Source organism: Caretta caretta, chromosome 10 (genome assembly GCF_965140235.1).
Source record: "Caretta caretta isolate rCarCar2 chromosome 10, rCarCar1.hap1, whole genome shotgun sequence".
NCBI lineage: Eukaryota > Metazoa > Chordata > Testudines > Cheloniidae > Caretta > Caretta caretta.
Window position 1 is genome coordinate 47,925,074 of NC_134215.1, and position 14,125 is coordinate 47,939,198.

General features: G+C 50.9%; 2 protein-coding genes across 2 annotated transcripts; both read left to right on the forward strand.

The window, feature by feature from the left end:
* The first annotated feature begins 604 nt into the window (after window positions 1–604).
* Window positions 605–3,828, forward strand: LOC142073485 (zona pellucida sperm-binding protein 3-like). The gene is made up of 9 exons (XM_075133329.1): window positions 605–1,018; window positions 1,679–1,797; window positions 1,898–2,001; window positions 2,075–2,252; window positions 2,330–2,450; window positions 2,551–2,642; window positions 2,731–2,876; window positions 3,000–3,125; window positions 3,668–3,828. The coding sequence occupies exons 1-9, from the start codon at window positions 605–607 to the stop codon at window positions 3,772–3,774; spliced, it is 1,407 nt and encodes a 468-aa protein (XP_074989430.1). The 3' UTR covers window positions 3,775–3,828.
* Window positions 3,829–9,493: 5,665 nt separating this feature from the next.
* On the forward strand, window positions 9,494–12,670 carry LOC142073486 (zona pellucida sperm-binding protein 3-like). Its single transcript, XM_075133330.1, has 9 exons — window positions 9,494–9,928; window positions 10,589–10,707; window positions 10,807–10,910; window positions 10,984–11,161; window positions 11,239–11,359; window positions 11,460–11,551; window positions 11,640–11,782; window positions 11,926–12,051; window positions 12,564–12,670. The coding sequence occupies exons 1-9, from the start codon at window positions 9,515–9,517 to the stop codon at window positions 12,668–12,670; spliced, it is 1,404 nt and encodes a 467-aa protein (XP_074989431.1). The 5' UTR covers window positions 9,494–9,514.
* Window positions 12,671–14,125: the final 1,455 nt, after the last annotated feature.

Sequence of the window (14,125 nt, forward strand, 5' to 3'; positions counted from 1 at the left end):
GTGGGAGACAGGTGCCCAGACTCCCAGAGGGAGGCAGCTGGGCACGTGCCCAGAGGCTGAGACACGGGCACCAGGGAACTTTATACTGTAAAAACTTTGGTGCTGCTGAGTGAATTTGGGCACCTACAGAGTTCACTGTATGGTTTGTATCAAAGGGGTAGCATCCGATGAAGTGGGTATTCACCCATGAAAGCTTATGCTCCAATACCTCTGTTAGTCTATAAGGTGCCTCAGGATTCTTTGCCGCTGTGTGATTTGAGGATCACAGTGGAGCCAAACCCAGGATTTACAGACCTAAATTGGGGATTGAGGGGCCTGGGTCCCTTTGTGGTGTAGCCCACCCTTAGCCTTCCATTGAACGAAACAGGGCAGGAATTTCCCAAACTGCAGCTGATGTACTGACCAACAGGTGGAGCTGATTCCCATTGGCCCTCCTATTTCCCTGGTTCAGGGCGTGGGCACCGGGTATGATTGGGCCCCGGTTACCTGCAGATTAGGGGAGGGTGTTAATTACCTGGGACAGCTGTCACCTGGCTCTGGCTCACAGTATAAAGCCCCAGAGCAGCAGTTTCCCTCCATACTGGGGTTGCTGCAAGCAGGCAGGATGAGTCACAGAAACAGCCTGGGCTTTGCTCTTCTGTGCTGGGTGGTCAGTAGGGTGACCTGTTACAATCCCTGGGATTTTTCTAGGAGTGACTCAGCCATCTGGAGACCCACCCCCAGAGCTGACCCCCCTCAACGACAAGCCCATGTGCCTTCTCTTGCCCAGCCCTCCCCCTGGGCTCGGGTTGATGCTTCCCAGCTCAGGGCTGTGTCCCTGCTGCAGCCTGTCACGGTGCAGTGTGAGGAGGCTCAGATGGTGATCACTGTGCACAGAGATCTGTTTGGGACGGGGAGACTGATCAAAGCTGCTGACCTGAGCCTTGGCCCAGCTGCCTGCAGGTACACATCCCTTAATGCTGCAGAGAACACCGTGATCTTTGCAGCTGGGCTCCATGAATGTGGCAGCACCTTGCAGGTAAGGATTTATGCAAGCCAGGAGCCCCTACTGATCCTTAGCATCACTACCCGTCTTGTCTGATGGGGTAAAAATGGGGCAGCAGGAGAGAACAGTGGGTGGGATTTTTGTGCATCTTATTGATAAGCTCCCTGGTTTTTCCTGGGTGCTTCTTCTTAGCTTCCAATCTCATGCACCAGGCAAAGAATTCTGCCTTGCTCAGCTCCTGGAGCAGGCTCACAAGTGGAATCTGAAGAGGGTGCTCTGGTGGCTCAGACAGATTTTACTTCTAGACACACCTGTCCAAAGACTGTCTGGAGACTCCACAGACAGGAGTCTGCAACTGAATAAACTGATTGGTGTTTAATAGGTTAACCCTGGGGGTTTTACTGTCTGAGATTCCTTCACAACCTGCACAGAGGAAACCAGTGAGCAGAGTTGTGTAAAATGGTACAACTGTGGTGCTTGTCCTCCGATGGCTGCTCTAGCAGACTGAGCTCTGAAATCCCCTGCTTCTAGTGTCCAGGCCTTCCAAAGGCAGTTGCCAGTTGACTGGGCACTGGTTGGAAAACTTGAGCTCAAGTTTTCCATCTGACTGAGGCTTGTTCTTGGGCTCATCTGAATGACTTTACAAATGCTCTGTGTACTAGTGTTAACCCTTTCATGTCTGCTCCTTCCCAGATGACCCCAGACTCCCTGGTTTACAGCACAAGCCTGAACTATAACCCCACCCCTGCCAGCAACCCAGTGATCCTGAGAACCAATCCAGCTGTGATTCCCATTGAGTGTCACTACCCCAGGTGAGAGTCTGAGATGCTCAGATCCCCTTCCTCCCTCCCTCCCCTTCAGTCCCTCCTTCTGGAATCTGGCTCAGTGACTGAGGTTTGCTCCTCCTCCCAGGAAGGACAATGTGAGCAGTAAAGCCATCAAGCCAACATGGGTTCCCTTCAGCTCCACCCTGTCTGCTGAGGAGAGGCTGGATTTCTCCCTGCACCTGATGAATGGTAGGTGTGGGGAGCCTTCAGGGGAACTGAGCCCTGCCCTGTCTGTCCTGCTCACTGTGAACTTGCCTTGCAGATGACTGGAGTGCTGAGAGACCCTCCAATGGATTCCAGCTGGGGGAGGTCATGCATATCCAAGCTGATGTCCACACTGGGAACCATGTGGCTCTGAGGCTCTTTGTGGACAGCTGTGTGGCCACCCTGAGCCCAGACAGGGACTCCTCTCCCCGCTATGCTGTCATTGACTTCAATGGGTAAGAGCTGGGAGCCCTTTCTAGACTAAAACAAGAGTGATCAGGGACTCTTACTGACCCTTGATTCTTGTGTGTAGGTGCCTGGTGGATGGGAGATCAGATGACACCACCTCGGCCTTCCTATCCCCCAGGCCCAGGCAGGACACGCTGCAGTTCATGGTGGATGTGTTCAGGTTTGCAGGAGATGCCAGGAACTTAGTGAGTGCCCACATTTCTGCTCCAAGTTGATTTCCCCAGGCTAAGCAGCTGTTAGGGTCCCCTGGGATGGTCCTAACCCCTCTTCCCACTTCCCTTCCAGATCTACATCACCTGTCATCTGAAAGTCACTGCAGCTGAGCAAGCCCCAGATCCTTTGAACAAGGCTTGTTCCTTCAACAAAGCAGGCAACATGTGAGTAGCCTAGAACCCCATCAGGGGAGTGACAGGCAGCCTAGAACAGAACTCTTCACTGTAGATGACTGTTCCTGTTCTGTTCCAGCTGGTCTCCAGTGGAAGGCATCCGAGACATCTGCAGGTGCTGTGAGACTGGGAACTGCGCAGTCCTTGGAGGACAGTCTGGGAGAGGCAGCCCTCTGGACAGATGGTCAGGGAGGCGCTTCCAGAGAGATGTGGCCTCCAGGCATGGTAGGTTCTGTGCCCACTTCACCTGGGAAGATGTCTGGCTAACTCCAACAGACTGTTCCTGGGGGATCTTCCACCCAAAATGGGATGGATTGGTTTTCTAGTAGTGCTTCTCTCCCGATACAGGTGAGCCCTTGGTGAGGGAAGCTGAGGCTGATGTTGTGGTAGGACCCATGATCATCTTGGATACTGATCAAGGATCAAGGGATCTCTCAGTTGCTCAAATGGAAGCAGAGAAGGCAGCATCAGAGGGTAACTAGTTCTAATGAACAAGTCTCATGGTGCCTCTATTGTCACTACTAATCTACATTAGGTTTGCTGGGAAAAGATGCTCTAAAAGATGGAAGAAATGAGTCTTACAAAGTCAGTTGTAAGAATCCCTTAGTCCAAGGAGGGAGTGTTAATAATGAGTCAACAAGACTCGAGAAGGGCTCCTTGTTGAGAGGGTCCAACCAGAGCCAGTCACATAGGACTGTCAGCCACTGTAGCCTGGGCTTATCTGCTGGGACACAGGTTGCAGGTATCAGGTCACACAACTGATTATCCAGTGGGATTTATAAAGAGGTGCTGATCTCCTGCTCCAGCCACTTCTAGTAGACAAACTCCAATATGTATGGCTATAAAACACTTCAAAAAACACAGCCCTACAATACAGCTCAAATAAAAAATCCCCCATTTTATTAACTGTGGCCTTCACTCATGTACCCAGCGAGTCCCTGGTAGATTTTTGGAGAGGAGAGGTTGCTGGAGAAGCAACTAGCTGCAGTTTAAACCCTGTGTTCTTCCTCTTGTAGGATTCTCTTCTACAGCTGGTCTGATCTCAGTGGCAGCTGCCATGGCACTGGCCTTTATTACTCTGGGGATACTCGTATACAGAAGATGCAGCCATTCCAGTGTCTGAGAAGTCACATGCCTTTTACCTTCTGTCCAATGTAAATAAACCCCAATGACTTGATTCTGGTCTGTGACGTATTAATGGGTAAGGGAGATGCCTTCCCTTCTGTGGGGAAGGCAATGGTGTGGTTGATGCACCAACCACATTATGGACACACCCACGGGGCTGCATGGGGAGAGATCATGTGAGGGTGAAGAAAGCAGAGATTGCTGCCTTCAGGTTCCCAGGGGCAAATGGCAGGGGGATTTCCCTCCATCTGAACTGTCCATCTGGCACCTGTAACCATTACAGGGCTCTCTCAGTAGAGAGAACACAAATCCCCCAGCCACTGGGCCCTCTGAGTGAAACAGATGCCATGAGGGAGTTCCTACTGACTCCATGACTGGCTTTAGGTGATGCTCTAGGGCAGGGGTCTTAAACTTCATTGCACTGCAATCCCCGTTCTCCAACTACTGCCCTGGTCCAGGGGGTCAAACCCCCAGGGCTTACCCTGGGGAGCAGGGGCTGTAACCTGAGCCCCACTGCCTAGGGCAAAAGACTGACCTGCCAAACAGGGCTGAAGCCCTTGTGCTTTGGCCCTGGGCACTGGGGCTCAGTCGGCAACTTTAGTTTGAGCCAGTCTACCACAGCCTTGGCAAACCCATTAAAATGGGGTGGTGACCCACTTTAGGATCCTAACCTGCAGTTTAAGAACTGCTGCTCTAGGGTAACTACTCACCTTAGAGAGAAGGATCGGGGCACTTTAGACAAATTGTTCTCACCATGGACTGAAATCATGGCTGGGGTGAACTCTTTAGGCTCAGGCTAGTTAGTTCTGCAGGCTAGCCCTGTTCTCTTGCCACCAGGCCTAGGCAGAAAGTGTCTTAAAAAAAACTTACCTGCAGTGTAGTGAGGCCTGTACAACAATGATCATGCAGCCTCTACTCAAACCCAAGTGTAAAGGGCTCTATCTAGTTCTCTACAGTGGTAGAGACAACACAGCCAACCCTGCTATAGGACAGGATGTCACTTCTTCAACATCTGCCCTTTAGCTGTGTGGGGCAGAACAAGCTTCCCAGAGCAAGCTCTCTGCCAGAGTGGTTATTCACCCTCTCCCCTGTGATGCTGCAGTGGGGCAGGAGCAGCCTCTTTCCTCCAACACATGCAGCTCTCTGAGCAGTGGCCCTTGGAGGCTTGCTGTGCACCTGCAAGTGGAAGGGACTCTGAGCGAGTAAGGTCCTGACAGGGACTGTCTAAGGTCAGAGCACCTCATCTACAGTGTCCAATGACTCCCCCAATGCCCTGGGAGGTAGGGGAATGCTGACCACCTTTCATACAAGGGGGGAAAAGACAGGGTTATTAAGTGAGGTTGCCCAGGAAGGCTTTGGCACAATGTGGAATTTAACCTTGGTCTCTTGCATGCCATGCTGGTGTCTCAACCATCAGACCATTTCTCTCAATGCTTTTCAGCCCATATTCCCAAAGTCCCTCTGTTCTTGTCCCCTCTGACTAGCTGAGATCCAGCCCTCAAGCCGTAGCTACATTTCCCCCTGCCTCTGACACAACTCCAGCCCTTCCTCTAAAATATGGGTCCTCTAGTTGGGAAGCTCCAAGACCCTGACATCCTTCAAATCCCCCTCCTTTCTCTGCACTCAGCTTGTTTCTCTCCCTCCCAAATATTGTTGGCTGTATCTAGACAAACAGCAGGAATCATTCCTGTCCTCATTTCACAGAGGAGACTCTAAGGTTCAGTGCTGCTAAGCCAAAATTAGTGGCCAGCTCCCAAACTAAGAGGAGTTGGTGCTGCATGAGGGGCGTGGATTCAATGCCTGGAGGTACTGCAGCTGGTAGAGCTGTCAGGCCCTGACCTGCCAGTTTTCTGGCTTTCTCGGGTGCCTTGAAGAGGGGATGCAAAATCTGATTTTTAAATAGAAATTTTGCTACAACCTTCACTAAACTGGGAAAAGAGCAATTCCATCATGTGGAGTCAAAATTACACCCCTAGGACTCACCTGGTTTGGACACAGTCCTCTGCCCCTTGACCTAACCTTTCTGTCAGTGAGCTTCACAGCTGCTTGGCAGAGAATCAGGATTCCTGGGTTCTCGACCCAGCTGTGGGAGGAGACTGTGGTCTCGTGCTTAGCACAGGGAAGGTAACCGACCACATTCACTCCATGCATTCATTCATTCATGCACGGCTGTGACTGGGGTCATCTGGAGAGACCTGGGTTTTATTTCTAGCTTACCCAGGGGGAACATGATGTAACCTCTCAGTTAGCTTATTTCTAAGATGCCGGAGCATGAGAGCTGCCTTGCCCTAGTATAGGGCAATGAAGCCTTAATCAGTTATTAGTGCTGCAGGAACAAATACGTATTAAGAGCTGTCAGTAGAATGGACCAGTTGCATGCCATCCCATGGGCTCCCCACAGGTATGTTGTTGAGAACAAGTGTCTGTCTCCCTCTGGGCACACTGTCATTCCATGCAGGGCTCGCAGCAGTCCCATTCGTTGCTCCATCAAACCAGAGATAAAGTTGAATAACTTCATATGGACTAGCTTTTGGAGCTTGCCCCTGGTGCAGGCCACTAGATTCCCACAGGGGTACCTCTGCCCCAAGAACCTCATGATGCCAACTGATGTTAGGATATAGATATTCAGGCCTGTCTGTAAAGGCCTATACTCTAAGAATTTAGGTGTATTCCTATCACTTGGCTAGTTAGAGGTATAAAAGAAAGAATCAAAATCACTGTCTGCCAGTGTAAGGGCCTTCTCTTACTGTGACAGTCTGAGGCCCTGTTCTTAGGCTAAGGCCTTTGGCTAAGCGACAGAGGCAGCCATAAGCTGGGAAGTGAATGGTCACATCCTCACATTCCAAACTAGTCACATTGAAATAAGGTGCTATTGGGCTGTTAGGAATTTAATCCTGTCCTTATAGTGCCTATCACCTCCAGAGAAAGGGAAGTGCCTAGAAGCTGTAAAAGGAAATTGAGGTTGATAGTTTTCTGTCTGGTAAGAACTCACTTATCAATAGACACAGCTGGGAAACTCTTATGTCTTTACAGATGTAGTTGTGAAATCCTCACTTCTGTATTGTTTTGTCATTATAGTTCCCACTTTGCTATTGTTTATTGGCATGGTCTCTGTCTGGTTCTGTGATTGCTTCTGTCTGCTGTATAATTAATTTTGCTGGGTGTAAACTAATTAAGGTGGTGGGATATAATTGGTTAGCTAATCCATGTCAGGATTGGTTAGTTAAATTTTAGTAGAATGATTGGTTAAGGTATAGCTAAGAATATTACTATATAAATTAGGGGCAAACAGGAAGTAAGTTGGGATTCGAAAATAAGGAAAAAGGAACTTGTATTTAGCTTGCTGGAAGTTCACCCCAATAAACATCGAATTGTTTGCACCTTCGGACTTCGGGTATTGTTGCTCTCTGTTCATGCGAGAAGAACCAGGGAAGTGGGAGAGTGAAGGAATAAGCTCTCTAACAACTGACAGAGGGTACTGGGAGACACCGGGGCACAGAGACCCCCTGGGTTCACCAAAAGAATGTCATGTAAGGTCTCGAATGAAGCCCCGGGTCACACAGGTCATCATAACCTTTGTGAGATGTAGGTATGGGAAGTATGCAAGGAGCACTGAAAATTACAATCTGTAGGCCTTGTAGATGAAGCAGGCCTCTCAAAGGTAGTGCATCTTGAGACAAACTCCTCCAGCCAGCTAATGAGGAGCTGGCAGAGACTTCAGAAAGAAACTAACAGGATGAAGTCAACATTGGAGGGGGAACCCTAGCTAGAGGTAAACATCAAAGGTGCATTCTGGTGTATTTGAGGAGCAAAAAGACACCCCGACCTCAGGTGCCTAGGAAGTAAACTGACAGCGAGTTGGTGTCATGAAAAAGGAGTCTCAGCCAGGCTTAGCTGAAAATGCTGGAGAGAACTTCGGTGAGAGACACTTTTCGAGACTGGAGGATAACTTGTTAGTTAAGCGTAGGCTCCAGAACGCGAGTTATGATTTTGTTTCACAGCTAGCCGTTTGTTTCCAGCTCTCACACCATTTTTATGTGACTATTCTGTCTTAAATAAATCTCCTTTTGCTCTAGAATTCGGCTGAAGCGTTGTGTGTGATACAAGAGCGGTGAGCTAACGCCAAACTGGTAAAGGGGGACGCCCTGTCCTTTAGCAACAGAAGGTCTGGGATTTCTGTGGATCTCCAGTGATCAGGGCTGGATCCCACTTTGAAGGGACTTGAAGCCTGGGGCGCATTGATTGTCAACCTGCCAGGCAAAACACAGGGCTGGGCTATCCCAGAGAAGAATGCTTGAGGCGCTGATGGGCTGGTTGCATTGGGGAGCTAACACCCAGCTGGCACAGGCAAGGCTCCTTCATACAGGAGGCTGGTGGCAACTAGGTTGCTGCACAGCCCTGGCTGCCCTGAGAAGTGTCACAGTCCCTATCCCAGGAATCTCAGTTTCACATGGATCCTCCCCCCAGGACAGGCCCTCTCTTGGCTTTGAGAAACAAACCATTCTGGGGAGGGGAGATATGGGGGCAGATGTGGGTACACGTTGGGGAAAACAATTCAACCCAGCAAACTCCACCCCAACCCTGGAAGGAGAACACCAGTTCTGGAACTCATCTGACGAGTTATGCGGATATTAGAGAGGACACAAATTTCCCCTTGAACAGATTTTACTTTCACACTTATCCACAGTGGAACACTTGGTGGGCCAGACTGAGAGAGCATGTGACCAGGAATGCGGCTGTAGTCCAGTGGGAGGTGGAAGCACTGGAGACTGGTCCCTCTTTCATCATTTATCCACAACAGAACAGCTTGAATGGGAAAGTAGGAGGAAGCCCAACATCAGAATGTCCCCTAGCTCAGTGGTTCAAGCATTCTTCTGAGAGATGAGAGACCCCTGTTCACGTCCTTTCTCTCCCCTCAGCAGAGAGGGGGAATGAAACCTGGGTCTCCCATATTCCAGGTGAATGCTCTAACCGCTGGGCTAAAACATCTGAGGAGGACACCACGTCCTGCTGCAGTACAATTGTGAATGGGGTCAACATGGGCAAGCAGCACAGCTAGTGAATTGGGCTCCGCATACAACGTAGGCAACAAAATGCCTAACTTCCCCTGGCTCATGGATGGCTCTGGGCTTAGGTGGGAGACAGGTGCCCAGACTCCCAGAGGGAGGCAGCTGGGCACGTGCCCAGAGGCTGAGACACGGGCACCAGGGAACTTTATACTGTAAAAACTTTGGTGCTGCTGAGTGAATTTGGGCACCTACAGAGTTCACTGTATGGTTTGTATCAAAGGGGTAGCATCCGATGAAGTGGGTATTCACCCATGAAAGCTTATGCTCCAATACCTCTGTTAGTCTATAAGGTGCCTCAGGATTCTTTGCCGCTGTGTGATTTGAGGATCACAGTGGAGCCAAACCCAGGATTTACAGACCTAAATTGGGGATTGAGGGGCCTGGGTCCCTTTGTGGTGTAGCCCACCCTTAGCCTTCCATTGAACGAAACAGGGCAGGAATTTCCCAAACTGCAGCTGATGTACTGACCAACAGGTGGAGCTGATTCCCATTGGCCCTCCTATTTCCCTGGTTCAGGGCGTGGGCACCGGGTATGATTGGGCCCCGGTTACCTGCAGATTAGGGGAGGGTGTTAATTACCTGGGACAGCTGTCACCTGGCTCTGGCTCACAGTATAAAGCCCCAGAGCAGCAGTTTCCCTCCATACTGGGGTTGCTGCAAGCAGGCAGGATGAGTCACAGAAACAGCCTGGGCTTTGCTCTTCTGTGCTGGGTGGTCAGTAGGGTGACCTGTTACAATCCCTGGGATTTTTCTAGGAGTGACTCAGCCATCTGGAGACCCACCCCCAGAGCTGACCCCCCTCAACGACAAGCCCATGTGCCTTCTCTTGCCCAGCCCTCCCCCTGGGCTCGGGTTGATGCTTCCCAGCTCAGGGCTGTGTCCCTGCTGCAGCCTGTCACGGTGCAGTGTGAGGAGGCTCAGATGGTGATCACTGTGCACAGAGATCTGTTTGGGACGGGGAGACTGATCAAAGCTGCTGACCTGAGCCTTGGCCCAGCTGCCTGCAGGTACACATCCCTTAATGCTGCAGAGAACACCGTGATCTTTGCAGCTGGGCTCCATGAATGTGGCAGCACCTTGCAGGTAAGGATTTATGCAAGCCAGGAGCCCCTACTGATCCTTAGCATCACTACCCGTCTTGTCTGATGGGGTAAAAATGGGGCAGCAGGAGAGAACAGTGGGTGGGATTTTTGTGCATCTTATTGATAAGCTCCCTGGTTTTTCCTGGGTGCTTCTTCTTAGCTTCCAATCTCATGCACCAGGCAAAGAATTCTGCCTTGCTCAGCTCCTGGAGCAGGCTCACAAGTGGAATCTGAAGAGGGTGCTCTGGTGGCTCAGACAGATTTTACTTCTAGACACACCTGTCCAAAGACTGTCTGGAGACTCCACAGACAGGAGTCTGCAACTGAATAAACTGATTGGTGTTTAATAGGTTAACCCTGGGGGTTTTACTGTCTGAGATTCCTTCACAACCTGCACAGAGGAAACCAGTGAGCAGAGTTGTGTAAAATGGTACAACTGTGGTGCTTGTCCTCCGATGGCTGCTCTAGCAGACTGAGCTCTGAAATCCCCTGCTTCTAGTGTCCAGGCCTTCCAAAGGCAGTTGCCAGTTGACTGGGCACTGGTTGGAAAACTTGAGCTCAAGTTTTCCATCTGACTGAGGCTTGTTCTTGGGCTCATCTGAATGACTTTACAAATGCTCTGTGTACTAGTGTTAACCCTTTCATGTCTGCTCCTTCCCAGATGACCCCAGACTCCCTGGTTTACAGCACAAGCCTGAACTATAACCCCACCCCTGCCAGCAACCCAGTGATCCTGAGAACCAATCCAGCTGTGATTCCCATTGAGTGTCACTACCCCAGGTGAGAGTCTGAGATGCTCAGATCCCCTTCCTCCCTCCCTCCCCTTCAGTCCCTGGTCTGGGATCTGGCTCAGTGACTGAGGTTTGCTCCTCCTCCCAGGAAGGACAATGTGAGCAGTAAAGCCATCAAGCCAACATGGGTTCCCTTCAGCTCCACCCTGTCTGCTGAGGAGAGGCTGGATTTCTCCCTGCACCTGATGAATGGTAGGTGTGGGGAGCCTTCAGGGGAACTGAGCCCTGCCCTGTCTGTCCTGCTCACTGTGAACTTGCCTTGCAGATGACTGGAGTGCTGAGAGACCCTCCAATGGATTCCAGCTGGGGGAGGTCATGCATATCCAAGCTGATGTCCACACTGGGAACCATGTGGCTCTGAGGCTCTTTGTGGACAGCTGTGTGGCCACCCTGAGCCCAGACAGGGACTCCTCTCCCCGCTATGCTGTCATTGACCTCAATGGGTAAGAGCTGGGAGCCCTTTCTAGACTAAAACAAGAGTGATCAGGGACTCTTACTGACCCTTGATTCTTGTGTGTAGGTGCCTGGTGGATGGGAGATCAGATGACACCACCTCGGCCTTCCTATCCCCCAGACCCAGGCAGGACACGCTGCAGTTCATGGTGGATGTGTTCAGGTTTGCAGGAGATGCCAGGAACTTAGTGAGTGCCCACATTTCTGCGCCAAGTTGATTTCCCCAGGCTAAGCAGCTGTTAGGGTCCCCTGGGATGGTCCTAACCCCTCTTCCCACTTCCCTTCCAGATCTACATCACCTGTCATCTGAAAGTCACGGCAGCTGAGCAAGCCCCAGATCCCTTGAACAAGGCTTGTTCCTTCAACAAAGCAGGCAACATGTGAGTAGCCTAGAACCCCATCAGGGGAGTGACAGGCAGCCTAGAACAGAACTCTTCACTGTAGATGACTGTTCCTGTTCTGTTCCAGCTGGTCTCCAGTGGAAGGCACCCGAGACATCTGCAGGTGCTGTGAGACTGGGAACTGTGGGCTGGCTGGACAGTCCAGGAGAGTGAACCCTCTGGACAGATGGTCAGGGAGGCGCTTCCAGAGAGATGTGGCCTCCAGGCATGGTAGGTTCTGTGCCCACTTCACCTGGGAAGGTGTCTGGCTAACTCCAACAGACTGTTCCTGGGGGATCTTCCACCCAAAATGGGATGGATGAGACTAACCTGACATCTATTGGTTTTCTAGTAGTGCTTCTTTCCGAATACAGGTGACCCCTTTGTGAGAGAAGCTGAGGCTAATGTTGTGGTAGGACCCCTAATCATCTTGGATGCTGATCAAGGATCAAGGGATCTCTCAGTTGCTCAAATGGAAGCAGAGAAGGCAGCATCAGAGGGTAACTAGTTCTAATGAAGAACAAGTCTCATGGTGCCAAGACTGTCACTTATTAATCTACATTAGGGTGGCTTGGAAAAGTTGATCTAAAGGATGGAAGAAATGATTCTTACAAGATCAGCTGTAAGAATCCCTTAGCCCCAGGAGGGGTTGTTGGTAATGAGTAACCTTGGCTCAAGGAGGGCTCCTCGGTGAGATGGTACGACATTGACTGGCTCTGGTTAGACCATCAACCACTGTAGCCTGGGCTTATCTGCTGGGACACCAGTTGTGTGGCCTGAGACCTGCAACCTATTATCTAGTGGGATTTATAAAGAGGTGCTGATCTCCTGCTCTGGCCACTTCTAGTAGACAAACTCCAAATATGGCCCTACCACAGAGCTCAAATAAAATCCCCCATTTTATTAACTGTGGCCTTCACTCATGTACCCCGCAAGTCCATGGTGGATTTTTGGAGAGGTTGCTGGAAAAGCAACTAGCTGCAGTTTTAACCATGTGTTCTTCCTCTTGTAGGATTCTCTTCTACAGCTGGTCTGATCTCAGTGGCAGCTGCCATTGCACTGGCCTTCATTACTCTGGGGATACTCATATACAGAAGATGCAGCCACTCCAGTGCCTGAGCAGTCACATGCCTTGTACCTTCTGTCTAATGTAAATAAATCCAATGACTTGAGTCTGGTCTAGGACTTATTCTTAATGGGCAAGGGAGATGCCTTCCCTACTGTGGGGTTGGAAATGGTGGGGTTTGTGCACAAACCCCATCATGGACTCACCAATGGGCTTCAAAGGAGAGACCATGGGAGGGTGAAGAAAGCAGAGATTGCTGCCTTCAGGTTCCCAGAGTCAAATGCTTGGTATCTCTCATAGGCAAATGGCAGGGGAATTTCCTTCCTATAACCATTACAGGGATCTAGCAGTAGAGAACAGAAATCCCTCAGCCACTGTGCCCTCTGAGTGCAACAGATGTCATGAGGGAGTTCCTGCTGACTCTGACTCTGAGTTCAGGTGATGCTTTAGGACAGGGGTTCTCAAACTTCATTTCACCACACTCCCCTTCGGTCAACAATTACTGTCCTGGCTTAGGGCATCAACCCCCAAGGGCTTCAGCCCTGAAGCCCTTGGGCTTTGACCCTGGGCAGTTGGGCTCAGTCTGTGGCTTTAGCCCCAGTCAGTCTAAGACAGCCCTAGGAACCCTATTAAAATGGGGTCATGACCCACAGTTTGAGAACTGCTGTTCTAGGATAACTTCCCCCTGATCCTTGTGTCTAAGGTGAGCAGGCTTGCCAAGTTCTTCTCACTATGGACTGAAATCACCTCTGGTGTGAGATGTTGGGGTTAGGGCTAGATGTGAGTGTTCAGACCAGCCCCGTTCATTGCCCTATGCAACCAGGCAAAAGTGGTCTAAGATGGGTGGGCAAACCTCTAGGCCTGAGGGCCACAGCTGGGTATGGAAATTGTATGGTGGGCTATGAACGCTCACAAAATTAACAATTCATAGTGGGGCTCTATAAGGCATGTTACTGAGCTGGGGGGAGGGGACTCCACAGGTCAGTAACAGCAACTCCTAGGGGCCCTGCTGGTAGTCACATCAAGGTGACCATACCAGGCCCCTTAGCTGGGATGGTTGTGGCCCTTGGATGGTTGTGAGAGTCTGGACGGTCATATGCTGCTAGCCTTAATCATGGGCTAGTTTGGGTGGAGGCTGGGGCCAGGAGGCTGGTGCTGTGGGAATAGGGGGCATGGCCATATAGGGCAGGTTCCAATCCTGGAAACAGCCCAGTGTAGTCTGAGTCAAGCGATGCCGGTCGCACCTGTGCAGTGTGACTCTGCTTGTAGGAAAATGGCGCTCATCAAGGAGTTGTGAGGCGGGAGCGGGACAAGCCCCTGACCCTGCTCCCCAGCAGCAGCTCAAGGCCTGGATTAAAAGGTGTGATGGGCCAGATGTGGCCCACAGGCCTTTGGTTGCCCACCCCGGTCTAAGAAAATCTTCCAATTTCTGCTCATGCTCTGGGCTATGACCTGCAGATCAGTGATCATGCACCCAGGGCAGGCTTGACTCAGTCTGAAGGGCTCTG